A 19,889-nucleotide genomic window follows, 5' to 3' on the forward strand; every position below is an offset into this window, starting at 1 on the left:
TGTATTCACACAAAAGTGTTTGATAAAGCTAGGAGGAAGAGCTTCTACTTCACTGTGGTTTATGGTTTGAACTCTTTGGGGGAAAGAGAGCCCTGTGGCAAAGTATTAAATCTTATCACCGCAACTTACTTCTCCTTGGCTCTTGTGTGGTGATTTCAATGCCATCATGGAGAGAAATGAGAGGATAGGGGTCTTTGAGATCACAAATCTTTGAACTTAGACCTATGGCCGATGCTATAAGGGATTGTCAGTTGACTGATATGAAGGCTAGAGGGGCTTTTTACACTTGGAATAACAAGCAAGGGTCTGATTCTTTGATTTATAGCAGAATTGATAGAGTTTTCATCAATGAGGAGTGGCTTGAACAATACCCTGATAGTTTTGCTCATTTTCTCCCGAGGGATTTGTTTGACCATTGTCCTGGTGCGGTTCACTTTGAGGAAGAGAGGCAAAGGAGGGGTAATTCTTTCAAGTACTATAATATGTGGTCTATGGCCAATGATTACAAGGAGGTGGTGATTGCTGGGTGGAACAGGGAAGTGCAAGGCACTCCCATGTTTAAAATTGTTAGTAAACTAAAAGGTTTGAAGAAGGGCTTGTTGGCTCTCAATAAGGATAATTTTGAGGATATTGAAAATCTTACAAAGTTGACTGAATTATCCCTGAAGCATTTTCAATCACTCCTTGTTTCTGACCCCTATAACAAGGAGTGGATTGAGAATGAGAGAGCTTGTGCTCATGAACTTACTGATATGGTTAAAGCTAGAGATCAGTTCTTAAAACAAAAGGCTAAATGTGATTGGATGAAGTATGGGGATGAGAACACTGCATTTTTCCATGCTGCCATCAAGAAGAGAAGGGCAAGGAATAGGGTTTTCCAGGTTAAGGACATGAGGGGAAGCCTTTGTTCTGAGCCAAAGATGATTCAACAGGCTTTTGAGGAGTATTATATGCACCTGTTGGGGTCCTCTACTCCTGTCAAACCACTTAATAGAAAGCTTGTTCAAGCAGGTGCTTGTCTCACACACCGAGCATTATGCTATTTTGAATGCCGAAATTATCGGAGATGAGGTTAGGGATGCTATGTTTGCCATTCCTGGAAACAAAGCACTGGGCTCGATGGTTACTGATAGCCAATTTTTAAAGGATAATTGGCCCATTGTAGGTGGTGATGTGATTATTTGTTAAGAATGCTTATGAAACCGGAAAGCTCTTAAAGCAAGTTAATAATACTATCATCACTTTGATCCCAAAGATGGAAATGCTGAAATCGTGCTGCACTTTAGACCTATTGCATGCTGTAACACTATTTATAAGTGTCTTTCTAAAGTGATCTGTGCTAGAATGAGCCGTATTCTTCCGATATTATCGGTCCTTCTCGGGGGCTTTTATCAAAGGGAGAGACATTGTTGGCAACATCTTGATTTGCCAGGACCTTATTAGATTGTACAATAGGAAGAGCTGTTCTCCTAGAGTGTTATTGAAACTTGACCTTCAAAAAGCATATGACTCCATTGAGTGGTCGTTTGTTTCTGCAATGCTTGAGGCTACTGGTTTTCCTAAGAAGTTCATTGAGCTGCTGATGAATTGTGTTACCTCCCCTTCCTATTCTCTTTCCCTCAATGGAGAAATCTTTGGATTCTTTAAAGGACAAAGGGGGCTAAGACAGGGGGACCCTCTCTCCCCCCCGTTATTCACTCTTTGTTTGGAATATCTCGAAGAGAGTGCTTATGACAAGATGAAGCATCAAAAGTTCGAGCACCATCCTTTGTGTAAGAGGATCAATCTCAATCATCTTTGCTTTTTTTGATGACCTTATCATGTTTTGCAAGGGTGATAGAGGTTCTATTGAGCTCTTGCTTCAAGCCTTCAAGTATTTCTCCAAGGCTTCTGGATTGGTGATGAATAGTGGTAAGTCCAACTTCTACACTAATGGAGTTCCTGTTAGTCTTATCCAGGAACTTGAGCAGATCACTGGAATGAAAAGAAATGCAGTTCCTTTCAGATATCTAGGTGTTCTTGTCTCCCTAAACGCCCTGTCTGTCATGGATCAGAATCGTTTGGTTGATAATGTGGTTGAAAAATTAGAGCCCTGGGGTCCAGGAAATTGTCTTATCTTTGGTAGAGTTGTGTTGATTCAATCTGTTCTCGTACATTACATCGTTATTGGGCTCGCATTTTTATCTTGCCTAAGACTGTCATTGATGCTATTGAGAAGATTTGCAGACAATATCTATGGTATGGAAAGGATCCTAAAGAACATCCTGCTTTGGTTTCTTGGGAGAAGATATGCAGACCTAAGAAGCGGGGGGGTCTTGGTTTGGGGACCTTCAAACTTGGAACATTGCTACCATAGGAATGTATGTCCAGTGGGTGCAACAAAAAAACCGATCACCTCGGGTTCGGTGGGTGCATGCAGTGTATATTAAGTCTGCTCAATGGATGGACTATGAACCTCATAGTGGAGCTAGCTGGGCTTGGAGGAAAATTTGCCAAGTCAAGAACAAGCTCAAGTCTCTTCTCTTAACAGGTGAGCCTTACACAATTCAGAAGGGGTATGATTTTCTGAAACCTCTCACTGATAAGGTTACCTGGTATCCTTGGACATTAAATAATTGGATTTGTCCCAAGCACTCTTTTCTCTGCTGGTTAGTAGCTCAGAATAGGCTACTTACACAGGATAGACTGGTAAAGATGGGTATTTTGGTTACTAATTCTTTGTGAAGTTTGTGGAGTTATGGCTGAGGATCACACTCACTTGTTTTTTGAGTGTGCTTTCAGTAAGCAATGCCTGCTACTGATTCAATTATGGTGCAAGGTATTGTTACCTGCACATGACTGTATACATTGGTGGATCACATGGAGGACCCATTCTGCTGCTAAGAAGAAGGTTGTTGGGGTCATCCTAGCAAGTCTCATGTATCATTTATGGCAACATCGCAATACTTGTAGGATAGACCAAGTTGTTCTTAAGCCTATGGTATTAGTTCAGAGGATGAAGCAAGATGTTAGAGCTCGGCTGAAAATGATTGAGTTAAAGTGTAAAAATAGGACTGTTATTGAATGGGTGAATGAGTTATGAGGTCCTTTGCTTCATAGCTTATCTCCCTAGTTTTAGGTCTTATTAAAAAGTGATGTAATGGGACTTTTTTTGATGATTAATGAAATCTACTTACATTTCCCAAAAAAAAAAAAAAAAAGAAAGATGCCAATAAAAAATGGACAAGTGACATGATAAAATATAAAAAATAATGAAATGAGAGTGTCACACCAATGTTATGAATGCAGTAAGAAAAAGTAAGTATGAATATTATAGGTTGGAGGAGTGATAAAAAGTCAGAATATTAATTTTTTATTCATAACACTCAAATTATCAGTGTTATTGATGTACATAGTCTTACATTTTAGATTTATTGTTTACTAAACTGCTTAAAAAAACCACAAATTCTTGTTTCAGACGGACACTTTTGGTCTTATTTGTCAGACGGATAAAATGTTGCCATTTTTTAAGAAAATGTAACCAATTAATTCACAAAATGTTATGACTAGAGGTGTCATTTTTTACCCTGAAAATGATGTGAACAATAATGGTAACATGTTATCAGAAAATAACAACATTTTATTGTAAAATGATGACATGTTACCCGTCTTATTTCAGACCAAAAGTAATGGTCTTAAGAAAAACGGACTGTAAAAAGACATATCTTTTCATTCACTTGTTTGTTTTGACTCTTTGAAATAGCATGTGGCCCGTGGGCCAGTTGTATCCTGCAATCAAGTTGCATCAGATTTTTGTTTATTCGTCAATATAATCCAAGCATTGAATTTGATGAATATAATGAAGACATATTACGAAGATGATCACTCATTGATAATTTTTTCATTCAGGGTTGACCATGTGTGTCAATCCCATCATAGGGCTAAACTTCATTACTTTGATATATTTGCTTTACTTTGTTTGGAGCTTGCTTTAATTTTCATTAATCAATTTATGCTAGTCTGAGTTTTTGTTATATCATGATTCATGACTGTTCATAAGTTAATTACTCTAGGCCAACTTTGTAATTTAGTGCCTAACTTTTATTGCTACTTCGTTCAATTGTGCACGAACATTGAATATCAAGTTGTGTCTCACCTTTTATAAAGATGTATCCCTTATTTTATTTTTTGTGAGACGCTCTCATATCTATTTAATTGAGACAGTCTCTTATCTATTTAATATAAGACAGTCTCCTATTTATTCATGTGAGACAGTTTTATGCTATTATTATGTGAGACAACCTACAATCAATCTAATGTAAGTTGATCTCCTATCACTATAATGTGAGTCACTCTCCTATAAATTTAATGTGAGACGTTCTCCCATCTATTTATACAAGTCTATCTATTTAATTGAGACGTTCTCCTATCTATCAAATGTGAGACTGCCTCTTATCTTCTTAATTCAAAACGATCTCACATCGATTTAACGTGCGACGATCTCCTATTTACTTAATGCGAGATAGTCTTTTGTCATTATAATTTAAGACGATCTCCTATCTACTTAAAGCGATATAGTCTTTTATCATTAGAATTTAATACAATCTTCTATTTACGTCGTTATTATGCCAGACGATCTCTATCAATATTATGTGAGGCAATCTCCTATTATTTTAATGTAAGAATAGTCTCTTATTAGTTTAATCGTTCTCCTATAAATTTAAATGGAGACTAATTTTATTATGGAGTAATCTTACCCATATTATTTATTTTCATTACCCCAATGAAAAGTCAAATTCTCCACAAAAAAGTATTCGTCATACGGAGTAATAATTGATAACATTATTAAGATGACAAACTAATGATTATTCAAAATGATTAACTTCGTCATCATATTTCCCAAATGGATATTAATCATTTTTATCAGTTTACATTTACATGAGACACTAAAGGTGCCATATTCGCTATACCACATCATTTCTTGCCCAGATGAAAATAAATAATTTTGAGCACATATGATATTACATAACTAATCGTTATTTTAGCGTCCATTAAGTTTGGCATTCAAGTGCACAATTACACATATATTGAGACATAGCCAACTTCGTATATGATTGAACTTATATGTTCAACAAGTGCTTAAAAGTACAAGTAAAAGAATTCTGATGTAAAATTGAGGCCTGCGGGGCTCTTACTATACCGTTTTCCTATAAGTCTTAATTCTACACAAACAGTAATGTGCTAAAACTTTTTGAGTGTAGCATATACATTTTAGGGTTATTTAACAAAAAATACTCTAAACTATTGGTGGTCTTCTTAAAATACTCTACACTTCAATTTAACTTACAATAAACCATACAATTGACCCATTCTTCTCATACTACACTCAGGTGACCGACTACCTCTTTAACAAGTCAGTCTCACCTTCTCCTTGCAAACTTACCCCTAACTCATCCAACCTTTATCCATCATATCATTATCCACCCCAACCATCGTCATCCCCATGACCCCTTAAACCCCAAATTAACATTCCTTCTTTTTTTATTCACAAATTTAAGCCCCAGATTAACATTTTAATCTCATCGATATCCCCCACAAATCTGTTTTTCTCCAACATCCCTTCTTTTTTCATTCACAAATTTACAGAAATACAACAAAGTTCCCACATTTTTAAGTAAACAATAACTCCCACCATAATGATATTCCTTTGATTTAACAAAATAAAAAGATGCAGTCTTTGGATTTAAAACTTTGCCCAGATTTTAACATATAAGATGCAAGCTTGTTGCTTGTTCTTCTCAAACGAATTTGCCCAGATTTTAACATAAGCTAGGGAATTTGTCCAGATTTTGAAGCGAGAGTGACGATGTACGACCAGCGAGCTTGAAGCGAGGAATTGGACGCGGTTGTTATGTTTGTGAATGGAGAAGAAGGACGTGGTGGTGCTCTTGTTTTGATAGGTTATGTAGTGTAGTAATGAAATTTAATTCAACAAAGTGAAATTTGCCCAGATTTGGGTATTTTTGTTTTAATTGTAGTGCTGATGAGAGTTAATGCTCTTTAATTTGGGTGATTCTTAAATCATTTTCGTTTTAATCTGCCTGTTTTTGTTTTTAATTGTGGAGAATCGTGATGAGAGTGACATTTTCATAAAAGGAACTTGCCCATATTTGGATTTTTGATGGTCCAAGTTTTAATTTGGTATTTTATTTCTATTTGGGGAAGAAAAATTATGGTCTTTAATGGTGAATGGTAGGTTAGGGAAAAAAATGAGGGTAAGTGGCATTTTAAGAAGTCAGGGATAGATTTGGGAGGAAGAAGAATGGTGGCCTGGGGGAGAAGAAGAAGAATGTGAGACCTGTACTTAATTTTACCTGCTGCCACAGGTTAATAAAAGGGCAATTTTATTAAAAGAGAAAGGGTGAATTAGCTGGGTATAATGGTAGTTAAAACACAGTTTGGAGTAATTTGAGAAGGACCTCAATAGTTTAGACTATTCTCGTTAAATAATCCTACATTTTATTATACGCAAGTATCTACGCTAAAATTGTGTGTGATTGATGCTTAGAAGATCTAGACATTGAAGTTTCACAACAGTACTCAAGGTTAAAAAGACCATATAAGTTCAATTGTACGAATTGATATTGTCTTCAGTGGCTTAAAAGCCGCATAACACAAATACGTGTAATTTGTGCCATTAAAATTCACAATTTTATTCTTATTATGTAAACAAGTTGATTTTCTTAATTAGGCATTTTTATTCAGCAAATTGATAATCAATTGCATTATACACTACTCCTCAGATATCTTCTAAAATCTTACAATAATGTCCACTCATGAAATCTCATTTATCATGAGAAATCGTATTATAAGGTGGTCAAGTGAATGATTGCAATCTATCTTGAATATAGTTTTGAAAAATGAGATGGCGACACCGGGTGTTATCCAAACTCGGTAACACCGAGGGTATTTTGGTAAATAGATAGCCAAATTAGTTTCCCTCATAAACATTTGAATTTCAATTTGAATATTCTTTTTATGGGCAATTAGGTAATTATACATCTATTAATTATACACTAATAATCAAAATATTAAATTATTTACAAATTAATCTATAGTTAATGAATCCATTTTGTAACCTAAGAATATAGGATTCCAGAAGACAAGAACACTATCAATGGACATGATGATCTTGGATAATCAACTGCAAATTGATGAATAATGACAATTAAGCAAAGTTAGATCGTCAATTCGTCATAGGCTCATAGCCAATAAATGATACGTAATGAAGTTTTGCAAATCAATTTGGCCATTTATTAACATAGTAACATCAACCTGCATCAAGAAAATTGTCTTCAATATCAATTACCAGTTTGGCGTCGGGCAACATAGATGCATTCTTGTGTAAAAATGATTTGCGTTTCCGATTGCGTTAGACAACATTTCGTTGTCAAACTATGGACAATATAAAATTTAATTCCGCAATTGATAAGTTGTCTTCAACTACTATCGTCTCAATACCAAATGGTTCGAAGTTTTAGATTTGGAAGTTGTTGGTGGCTTGAAGTTCTTCAAATTAGTAATGAGGGATATAGTTTATAAATTTGATTAGAATTACTTTTCTATCCTTTTTGTTTTGGCGCAAAAAAATAAAAAGATAAAGTCATTTAAATTTAAATTTATTATTTTAATTATGGTGTTACTGAAATCAGTAACACCCGGTGTCGCCCTATCACTCCCCTATAGTTTTTACCACCTTAGGGGGAGAAAGTATGTGAAAAGTTGGTAAAACAAAAGAAGTTTAATCATATTAAATTACACCTACAGTGTAATATATGAAGAATATCAACTCTAGAAATACTTGTATATGATCATAAAAGTATATCCATATGAATCGGATACACATTTGCGCGCAATATTCAATTGCCAATTGAATTAGGACTTTATAAGTCTGTTTGATAGTCGACATATATTGGTTATTAACGAGATCATAAACCTAAAATCCATCCAAATCGTGGATATTGAAAATAATGCTGAACAGTTTGCGTTATCGAGTCATCATCATATGCATATATGGAGACTAAGTTAATCATTTTCATATTGTTTTCTTATTACATCATTGTATTGCTTCATATCATACAGTTTAGAACCTTGTCACATCTCATATGTAATACTATGGTTTTCTGTACAGTTGGGTACTCTATCGAGTAAGGCTTACTCTGTCGAGTAAGTGAGTTTTGGTGTCGAAATAGTGTACTGCTGATGGGTACTTGATCGAGTAAGTGGGTTACTCGATCGAGTAGGGGGCACTCGATCGAGTAAGTAACGTACTCGATCGAGTAAGTCGGTTTTACGGATTATTTTGCCGGGTTTTGTTAGCAATGCGAGAAAGATATATAAACACCTTCCGTCAGTTCTTTTTCATTTTTACCTTTTTCTAAAACTTTACTGATGAGTCATAATTATATACATATTTATGCCTCCCCTTAATTGCTTTTGATACGGTTTTCGTGCTAGTTTATATCATTTACATGCCTTTTATGTTAGAATGTCGATACTTCCGCCTTTTAATGTTTAATGTAGGAATGATGCATTTGAGGAGCAAAGGAATGAAATGGGCATCACGGAGTGAGCATGAAGGGATACACGAAGCATGGCACGAGAATCCATAAGAATGAAGGAAGAGAAGTTAAGAAGAAAACACGAAGAAAAGAGCTTCTTATTACAAGTGCCTACTTTGAAGAGCCATATCTCGAGTTCTACAATAGATTTTCAAGTTATTCCAATTGGAGGTAAAATCTTATCTTCTTAGCTTTCCAACGCCGCAAAAATCTCTTGTTTCTGACAAGTAACGAAGAAATGGCGGCCGTTTGAAGTTCAGTGCGCGAAGTAGGAAATTGGTGCCTCGATCGAGTCAACCTTGGCTCGATCGAGGAACTTCATGCTCGATCGAGTCACCTCTCGACTCGATCGAGGAACCAACCTAATCAATAAACTTTGCAATGTCGAGAGTTGGGGTATCTGGGAATTGGTGCCTCGATCGAGTTCACCTTGGCTCGATCGAGGAACCACTAGTTTCCGCAATATTCCGCAAATTTCCTTAAGTCGGTTATGACTACTATAAATACCAAAACTCGTACTCTAGGTTATATTATGCTTTATTTTACATAGGTTTAGTATAGCTACCTTAGAAAACTCTCTCAAATACTTAGTTTAGTTTAATTATTGTTCGGATCTATTGCCTTTAATTACGGTATTGTTCTAATCTTTCTTCAATTATTATTTCAATTACTTTTTTATCTTTATTATTGTTCATCATGTTTTCCATTACTATTATTGTTATTCTTTCTATTATGCGTAGCTAATTTCCTCATCTAGGATGAAGGGGATCTAGGTTAATTAAAAGGGGAAAATTTATTAATTGCTAGGGAAATCATATAAGTTGTCGTTTGATTATTGTTCTTATTCTAGTTAATTAACTTAGGCCTGAGTTGTTAATTAGTGTAGCGAATTAATCCTTTCACCGACCGGGTTAGAATTAATATAGGCTGCGATAATCGAATAGATTGTATCTAATTATAGCGACCGCATGTTAGAATCGATCTAAAGGGCATAATAGAGTCGACCGATCTTATGACCTTAGACAGCTTGGTAGATCTAGCAATTGATTAATAGACCCCATATAATTGTCCTAGTGAACCGGAAATCCTAGACTTTTAATATTATCGTTATTCATCTTTTATTTACTTTGCAATTAGCTGTTAGAAATCAAATCAAACAAACCCCCACAATTGGTTACCTTAAGACACTATAAACATCAACAAACTAAATAATCACCGCTTCCCTGTGGATTCGACCCTGACTTACCGCTAGCTATCTTGTTAGTAGTAGTATAGGATTTATTTTGATTAAGGCAAACGACTGAAATAACCGTATCATTTACAAAGCTTAAACAAGTTACGTTGCTTTCTCTTTCGCATTTCTATCAAATCCTAAGGGCTAGTGTCGTCGGATCATTGTGATCTTTACGCCGTTGAGACCATCGCATTGTGGGTAAGATTCTAGTATGATTTTTATATCGTTTCATTGTTTTTGATTGAAACCCTAATTGGGTATTTTGGGGGATTTTGGGAGTTTGGTGATTGTTAGTTAGTAATTATATGATTTTGTGATTATAGGAGGTTGTTTCGTAGAGGAGCAGTTTTGAATAGCTGATTTGTGACGATCTTGGTGATTTGCCTTTCCAGGTAGGGTTTCCCTACTCGGTTATTGATTACAAGAAATTTTATAGTTTAATGGTGTTGGTTGTGATGTTGTTGATCTTTAGCATTTTGGTATTGTAATTGGTAATTGTTGTTGTAAAGTTGGTTGGATGTATTTGTCTGTGGTTCGCGAGGCGTGTCCTCGGCTGAGTGGAGTCACTTGCGGGAGTGGTTTCACGCCCTTGATTCGCCCCTTGTGGAACCCGCCACAAGAGGGGATGTGCACATTAAGGAACTTGGGTTTTCGCTCGGAGTAGATGAGCGGGCATTTGGTGGGTACGGCTGCGGTCTGTTGGGAAATGTGTCCTCAACAATAGTGCGATCACATGATTTAAATATCATTATTAAATCTCATTACAAGAATACGGAAGGGATGATACATTACATATATATAGTCAACTGGTCCACACATATCGGTAATGATTGGCTGGCTAGAGTTTGACATTCGTCGTGCGACGGTGGTGATCGATTGATCCCTTGAGGTCACACCTAAAGGACGATTCCCTTAATTGAAAAGGTTAATTAATTGTATACCGATACAGATTAATTAATTCCTTAAAATTGAATAATTCAATTGTGAGAGAGAATATTGATATCTTATTGTAATGGGATTAAATAAGATTTATTTTAGTAAATAAAATGCTTTATTACTAAAATTGTTTATTGTTTGAGAAACAATAAAGATAAGAATGAATGGTTGATTATAATTACAAGATATTGTGAATTATAATTATATGACCCATTTTATTTATGTGATCAAGTATCACTAGTCAATTTGTTGAATGTAATTTAATTAATTTATAAAATGATATTTATGTGATAAATATGCATTTAATTAATTAGTAACATGTATCATACTACATGTGACATATTGTGTGACAAATGACAAATTGACAAAATAAAATGGTAGTCCATTTTATGGTACATGGACCGAAATAATGAGAGTGATGGGTGTTAGTGGGTGAATTATTTTATGGGATAAAATAAGCTAATGATGCCTAGTCTACACCTAGCCTTACATGCCTAAGGTTTTGATGAGAACAAAAGAATAAAGTAAGATGCTTTCTTTGGTGTTATTATAGTGCTCCAACCGTGAGTTACAATAAGAGGGAAGCTTTTGTTCTTTAATCATTTTTTTTCTCTTACATATTCATTCATTCAATACATGCAAAATGTTCATGAATATTCTCTCTTCTCTCTCTTTAATCTTCATCAAAAAGATGAGATTTTAATCCAAATTGTTCATGTAAGATTACTAAAATTATCAAAGTAATATATGAGTATTAGTAATCAAATTTAAGGTAAACCACAATATAAACATCTAGTACATGTTAGTTTGTGGGATTAAGGGATTGTCTTGGGTGCTACTAATTGGAGAATCTCTACTTTGGGATTTTTGTATGTTCATCCATTAATGGAAAGCTCAAGAACTAACAAGAAGGAGATCTTGTTGGTGCCCTATATAACCGAAATTATTATGGTGAGAAAATGGTTTCTTCTCTTACCTTTTTAGTTTGCATGCATAAGATCTAGAATTTATTTTATGACCAAATAAATTAGAACATATAAGAATATGTTAGTATATATAGATCTACTTTTCCTTCAATCGGTATCAAGAGCCTTGGTTGTTTGCATGCAAATCGGTTAAAAGTTTTTCCGAGTTATACGATTAACATATAAAACTTGTAAATTTGTGTTATTATGATATATCACGAAAATAATTTTTGCATGTTAAATTTTATGATCCTAAAATGTATTTAGGATATTTTGGTTAATTTATGAATTTTATTGTTCATTTTATATAATATTGGCATTAAAATGTGATTTTTATGATAAAAATGTCATTTTTGGACGAAAATTAGCTAAACTTCGAATTTTTCAGTGGTTTTTGGATATGTTTTCACATATATTATTTTTAGATGATCTGTAAATTTTCATAATTTTATGAGTTTTTATGCTCGAAAAATGGATTTGTCATTATTAAATTCGGATTTAAGTGATAAATAGGTTAATATGAGATAAATTTTGAATCTGGTCATAGAAATTTAGTATGTTGTCACATGCAATTTTACAAGATGTGTGTAAAATAATAGGCTATAATGAAGTCTTTTTGCATGATTTATGGATTTTTGAAGAAAAATGGCATGAATAGTGACTTTATTAGTGAAATATTGATAAAATATACTCTATGACTAAAGAAAAACATAAAATGTTGCATTTTATTATCATTATCAGATCTAAAATTGAAAAGTTGACGAATATAATTTTTCTCATGTTTTTATGATTATTTTGTTAAAAACCGATAAACCGCAACATTGTTTTTCCGGAAAAATTTCGAAATTTTTAACCTAAGTTTTTGAAAATTATGAGTGTCATGGTATTTTTCCAGAATGTTCATGAGTTTAAATTTCAAATTTTGAATTTATTTGAAATTTTGTGATTTATTTGAAGTTTATAGCTTATTTTTGAAATTTTTAGTCCATTAATGAACAAATTTTAGAAATATGAGTTAATTATGGTCAAATAATTAGTGAAGACTAAATTTTGAGTCCTAAGAGGTTAGGGTAATTAACTTATGCATAAATATGAATTTATGTAATTTATGTGATTGTAAAATGTTGAAGTCACGCAAATCCGTAAAAACCAAGTAATATACGATATTGGCTAATTAAGGCGATTTAGCATAAAAATTGGGCATGTTCATACATATTATAATGCTGCATTTTATTTATGATTGTCATAATTTTATTTTATGTAATTTTTGAATTATGTAATTTTTACTTAGTATGGCCTTAGTTTTTAATTGATATTACCCGAAATGTATGGGAATATCAATTCGGTTGTAATTTTTATTGTGATCTCGTATCACCGTTTTGTAATTTAAATAGATTTATTTTATTTTAGTTACAAATGTATAATAGGAAATTATGTAATTTGCTATGTAATTTTATTTATCTCGGAGTTCCCAAAGACGTATTTCTTCAAGATGGTGATACATAAAGACGGTGTTACTTCGAGATGCGTGCCACAACCGAAGTTCAAGGGACCAATGGAGTTGGTTTCCGAATATGTAATAGTTAATTAGATTTTCTATTTTTAGGAAGGCCATACTAGGATTTAAATTAATGATTTGCATTTTATTTATATGTCGCATGCATCGCTAAATCGCCATAACTAAAACATGCATTGTCATTTTATCGAGTTTATCGACCGTGTCAATTACAATTATCGTAGTTCACCGCTTTAGTTCACTTAAAACGTGATAGATAATAAATTGACATGACCTCTCGCTAAAATAAACAATTGAGACTTAGCCTTACCAAAGAGTAGAAACCATGAAAACCTATTTCGTGAGGGAGTGCGCTCGGCCACACCGGGGTACAAACCTTGTTACGTAGGGGAAGTGGGTGATAAATGTCTATCCACCGAATTCATGTTGATAAGGGATGTATCGGCCACACCGTGCCCAAGTTGATGTGGATTTGGATCATGGACACATTTATTCGAAATTTGGGTTGAATTCAACAAAAGTTTTTTGATAAGGGATGTATCGGCCCCACCGTGCCCTTGTCGGATGTGTTTTGGGCTAAAGATAAATGTTAATGTAATTTTATCGACCAAGAGTTCTAAAAGTAGAATCGATTAAAGAGTTAATCCACCGAGTTATATTGATAAGGGATGTATCGGCCCCACCGTGCCCAAGTTAATATGAATTTGGATCTTGGAATCATTTATCATAGTTGGGTAGAGGTCACTATGTAAATGCTATACTTGTTTACAAGTATTAATAAAACGATAAATGTTAAGTTTTCCACTATTCCGTTATAATATTGTTCTATTTCTTTACCACAATTCATATACGATATCATTTCGATTTTTGATTCAAATCTCCATTAAAATATCGTAACTAAAGACAAATATGAATTTGCTTCTAAAACCTCAAATGAACCATTGCTAAGGATCTCTTGTAAAGAGTATAGATTAAAGTTATTCATTATCAAACAGGTTTTTGATTCTTGACTAACACATCTACTTACAATGGATTGTTTTTCATATACTTAATTGAATTAAGTACCTTGAAATGATAAATTGTTTTGGTAATTAGATTTGTTGAAATTCGTAATTGACCAAAATATCGCAACCACTTCAATGAAAGTTTTAAGACTAAAACGAACAAATGAAGAGTAATCTTCATGAATTCAATTTTGCTTCTCAAAGTAAAGACTCATTGAAATGAGTGGGAGCATTCTCTTAAACCGTTAAGATGAGGACGAGGTTCAAGAAGTAAAGATAATAATGGAATTGATACAAGGTAATGTTAAAAGTAAAGTTGTTGAGAATAGCGATACTAAACCTATCAATCCCGACCGATAAAGTTTCCATTGTCTTAAATGTTGGACACTAGAAAGGAAACTACCCCAAATTATTGAAGAATCAACAAATTAGTTGTGGGACATCTAATAGGATCTTCTTCTTTAAATGTTTATATGATTAACATAAATTTTGCTAGTACTACTTCGTCAATATTAGAAACCAATGGAGGTTTTCATCATTGTACCTGATACATAGGATGATTAGAATATGACGACTAGCAACAATAATGTCGAGAGATAGAGTAATTGTGTACTCAATCTAGTTTTTGGATTTAAAGTTGTACTTAATTGTGACTATTAAGTGCATAAACTCTAAATAAGAATACATACTTGTTAAGATACAAAAGAGGTTTCACTTTTGTGACCCTTTACACCACGATTTGATATATGGCTAGCCCATTATCAAGGTGATAATATTCTAAACCAAACTAGAACGATATATCATGAAGATGATGCAAGACTCAAATTGGTAACCCAAGATTAAACCTTAAATTTTGGAATGATGAACGCAAAGAGTTATCGAGTACTCTTGAAACCATTAGATTGTTAATGGTATATGCGTATCTTGTATTCAAAGCAAGATGTCTCGTGCCTTTTGGTTGAAAAGGAGATCGAGGTTGTAAATCATTGATCCAAAATAGGTTGATCATTTTCTTTTACCAACGATTTAGGTCGACACTAATGTGTTCACTTAATAAGGTAAATAGAGAAATTTTTGAAGAAGTTCAAAAATTCGAAGAAGCACGATTTAGTCGTGATGGGATTATCAAAGTGAAGACTTTGATATAAGCCAAAGGAAATGTGGTATAGTATCACAAGATAATCTCTCTTAGCACGCATTATGGAATAATGTGTGGTTGGATAAGAAATCAAACGCTATTCGATATGGTTTGGACTTCAATCAAGTTACTTTAAGTTACTTGATCATTTTGGGGATTCTATCATTTTATCTAAATTATTTTCCACTATATCATATGAGATATGAAATGGTAATGTACCATATTTGTAAGTTTTCACAAGAAACAAATGCTCATTTTTCCCTTTCTATTATCACGAGAACGACGGGTTTGCGGCTCGTGAAGCTGTCTTTCTAAAATACAAGTTTATTTCTAGAAGACAGAGTGGGAGAAATTATTCAAGAGCCACAAGAGAATGTTATGTCGCAAGAAACTGGTCTTTCTTGACTACATAAGACGTTTTGTGTAAGATGTTGTTTCTTTAAAACCTAGGAGGTTAAATTCGTCACTTGTTAAAAATGATGAATTCATTTTACTTTTAAGAAAGTAAAGAACTTACAAAGAAATTGTTTGATTCAAGATGATTACTTCTGGAAAGTAATGAACATATGACTTACATGAGAGTGTTTAAGTCACAACTCAATACAAGGCCAAGAGCCATGAAAAATTCAATATAAAAGGCTTGATTAGTTGCAAAGGGGTTTGCACTAATAAAGAGAGATTTCAAGGTTTGATTGGTTGCAAAGGGTTTTGCACCAGTTTAAATGCTTAAGTCTATTTGGATCTTCTTAGGGATTGTGTTTCATTATTAACGAAATACATAGCGAGTGAATCTAAAACCCACTTCTTCAATTAGAAGGAATGTATTCAATACATGTCTTGAGTTTTGAAGATTCTTGCAATCCTAAGATAATGTGAAACTTAAGAGAGGGTCTTAAGTAGGACATCAATGAGTTGGAATCAACATTTTTGATCATGTGATAAAACATTTCTCGATAAGTCGAGAAGTTGTGTTTATACATGAAGTTTAGTGGGAGTTACGGAAAATTTTAATTAGTCTTATATGTGAATGACATATTGATCATCGAGAATGATTTAAGACTTTTGGAGTAATATAATACATCTTTAATATCTAGATTTATGTAGATAAATCCACGTGATATTAGCGTCATATAAGAAGTCTTGTGTTCATAAGATTCATGACTAAGTTCAATTAAATTGAACATATTTGATTGATTCCATTTGCTTCCGCTGCCGGATCAATTAAATGAGTAATGATGTATAACACTTCATATACTTCGAGTATGATGAATTGTTTTTCAAAATCGAATTTAAGTAATCTTTACCAAGTAAGCCATAAAGATTACCCTTAAGTGCTTGCAGAAGTATTAAGGAAGTAAAGCAAAGTGTTTATGATGCAATTTTGTGTAAGGGTATTACACAAGTGACAATTGACAATTGAGATTGCGCATGGTTTCCGACAAAACCATAATCAAAACACATTAGGATGGTTAAGATACCATTGTGGCTATGATAATTAAGAAGTAGATTTTCTAGAATCGTTCTAGACAATAAAGAACAATGAGAGATATTTATAACGGAAATTGAGTACACTTGCAATCATGAGATGTGCAAGAGAATGAGTCCCGCACACTGTGAAAACAGTGGGAGCTATTCTTAGGCTAGAAGGCCTATGTCTTGATTGGATCTCGACACGTACTCAGAAAGTTTTGTAATGCAAATGTATACATTACAAAGGAAAACGAGTATGTAGTAAGGTTGAGTAAGGTACAAGAAGTTGATAAAACCTACTAACCAAAGCCTTCTCATAGGCTTAACATGATAAGTCATGTCATTTCAATTAAATTGAGATGAACAACTACATTCAAGATCAAATCTGATTATAGAACATGAAATAGTAATCAGGCATTGACTATTCATATGTGATAATCGCATTTGTCGTTCGAGTTTTACTTTAAAACTCTTTTATTATACTTTGTTACATCCAAACGGGTTGTAGAGACAATTGAACCCCGTTAAAGTGAACACGGATTAGCATGGTATTCGCCCATAGTCACTTGTATGAGGTGACGTCTCGAAGTGACTAGAGTGTGATGCGATTGATGGCAAGTTCAAGTGCCATAGAGTCATGTGAGATGACTAGTCGATCACATAGGCAGACTGTTAGGAACACTTTGTCGGGCAGTGACCGCTTATAGAGTTCTGGCAAATTTATATAGCCTGGTCGTGGCGAGAGCTACTATAGTATTCTAATGAGTCGATTCTTTTGACTAAAGACTGTTCACCTAAGATGGTACAGTTTCAGATTAACTTTGATTTGTGTTACTACGACCTTCGTAAATGGGGTCAAATGGGCATATTTTGGGTTATGATGGTCGTGGCTAGTCGAAGGGAATAAGTGCGATAGGAATTGTCCTCCCCCTTGTCAGGGTTAAAACAATATCTCAGGGCCACTCGAGGAGTAATGAACTGGAAATGCGTGGCCACGCTCGGAAGGTATCTATGATAGATAAATCCGGTCAATCAGTTATTCTCCAGATCGAGGAAACCACTCTCGATATGATCACTTACAAGTACGACCCGAAAGACACCTTGCATTGAGTGGGAGATAGTAATAGGAAAAGAGAATTGGTGACGCACACTTGTCGAGGACAAGTGGGAGATTGTTGGGAAACGTGTCCTCAACAATAGTGCGATCACATGATTTAAATATCATTATTAAATCTCATTACAAGAATACGGAAGGGATGATACATTACATATATATAGTCAACTGGTCCACACATATCGGTAATGATTGGTTGGCTAGAGTTTGACATTCTTTGTCGTGCGACGGTGGTGATCGATTGATCCCTTGAGGTCACACCAAAAGGACGATTCCCTTAATTGAAAAGGTTAATTAATTGTATACCGATACAGATTAATTAATTCCTTAAAATTGAATAATTCAATTGTGAGAGAGAATATTGATATCTTATTGTAATGGGATTAAATAAGATTTATTTTAGTAAATAAAATGCTTTATTACTAAAATTGTTTATTGTTTGAGAAACAATAAAGATAAGAATGAATGGTTGATTATAATTACAAGATATTGTGAATTATAATTATATGACCCATTTTATTTATGTGATCAAGTATCACTAGTCAATTTGTTGAATGTAATTTAATTAATTTATAAAATGATATTTATGTGATAAATATGCATTTAATTAATTAGTAACATGTATCATACTACATGTGACATATTGTGTGACAAATGACAAATTGACAAAATAAAATGGTAGTCCATTTTATGGTACATGGACCGAAATAATGAGAGTGATGGGTGTTAGTGGGTGAATTATTTTATGGGATAAAATAAGCTAATGATGCCTAGTCTACACCTAGCCTTACATGCCTAAGGTTTTGATGAGAACAAAAGAATAAAGTAAGATGCTTTCTTTGGTGTTATTGTAGTGCTCCAACCGTGAGTTACAATAAGAGGGAAGCTTTTGTTCTTTAATCATTTTTTTTCTCTTACATATTCATTCATTCAATACATGCAAAATGTTCATGAATATTCTCTCTTCTCTCTCTTTAATCTTCATCAAAAAGATGAGATTTTAATCCAAATTGTTCATGTAAGATTACTAAAATTATCAAAGTAATATATGAGTATTAGTAATCAAATTTAAGGTAAACCACAATATAAACATCTAGTACATGTTAGTTTGTGGGATTAAGGGATTGTCTTGGGTGCTACTAATTGGAGAATCTCTACTTTGGGATTTTTGTATGTTCATCCATTAATGGAAAGCTCAAGAACTAACAAGAAGGAGATCTTGTTGGTGCCCTATATGACCGAAATTATTATGGTGAGAAAATGGTTTCTTCTCTTACCTTTTTAGTTTGCATGCATAAGATCTAGAATTTATTTTATGACCAAATAAATTAGAACATATAAGAATATGTTAGTATATATAGATCTACTTTTCCTTCACGGTCCCCCACTGGCGGTGTGGAATATATGTTGTGATGGATATTCTGGCAGGGCTACACACTTTAGTGTGTAGTCAGGTGTGTGGAGATGTGACGGAGTTGGATGGTCCTATGTATTGTTTTATTGCTTATCTTGTATCACTACTACAAAACTCGTTATGGACATCAGTTGATGGCCACGGATTATCTGGAAAACCGATGTACATAACATGCACATCGGTTGTTTGCAAAAACCTGATGTGCATATAATTATATGTACATCGGTTGCGTTAAAAAACATATGTCCATTATTTCTGATTTTAAAGGACATGTGATATTTAATAAAACCCATGTATATATAAAAGTCATGGACATGGAACATTGTATTTAACCGATGTGCATCTAAAGTGAAAATTATAGGCGGCAACAATATATACATAATATAGAACCGATGCCTAAAGTATATACATAATAAATAAATAAATTTTAATAATGCTCAGATTGCTCACTATGTATGTCTAACCATTTACCTAAATTCGACTTCACAGATCCCCTTC

At 33.8% G+C, this 19,889-nt stretch overlaps 1 protein-coding gene across 1 annotated transcript; it reads left to right on the plus strand.

Annotated features, from left to right (window-relative positions):
- Positions 1-224: 224 nt before the first annotated feature.
- On the plus strand, positions 225-3,082 carry LOC141613496 (uncharacterized). The gene is made up of 6 exons (XM_074432236.1): positions 225-881; positions 1,012-1,161; positions 1,833-2,150; positions 2,195-2,272; positions 2,371-2,594; positions 2,953-3,082. The coding sequence occupies exons 1-6, from the start codon at positions 225-227 to the stop codon at positions 3,080-3,082; spliced, it is 1,557 nt and encodes a 518-aa protein (XP_074288337.1).
- The last annotated feature ends 16,807 nt before the right edge of the window (positions 3,083-19,889 follow it).

Source organism: Silene latifolia, chromosome 11 (assembly GCF_048544455.1).
Source record: "Silene latifolia isolate original U9 population chromosome 11, ASM4854445v1, whole genome shotgun sequence".
Classification (NCBI taxonomy): domain Eukaryota; kingdom Viridiplantae; phylum Streptophyta; class Magnoliopsida; order Caryophyllales; family Caryophyllaceae; genus Silene; species Silene latifolia.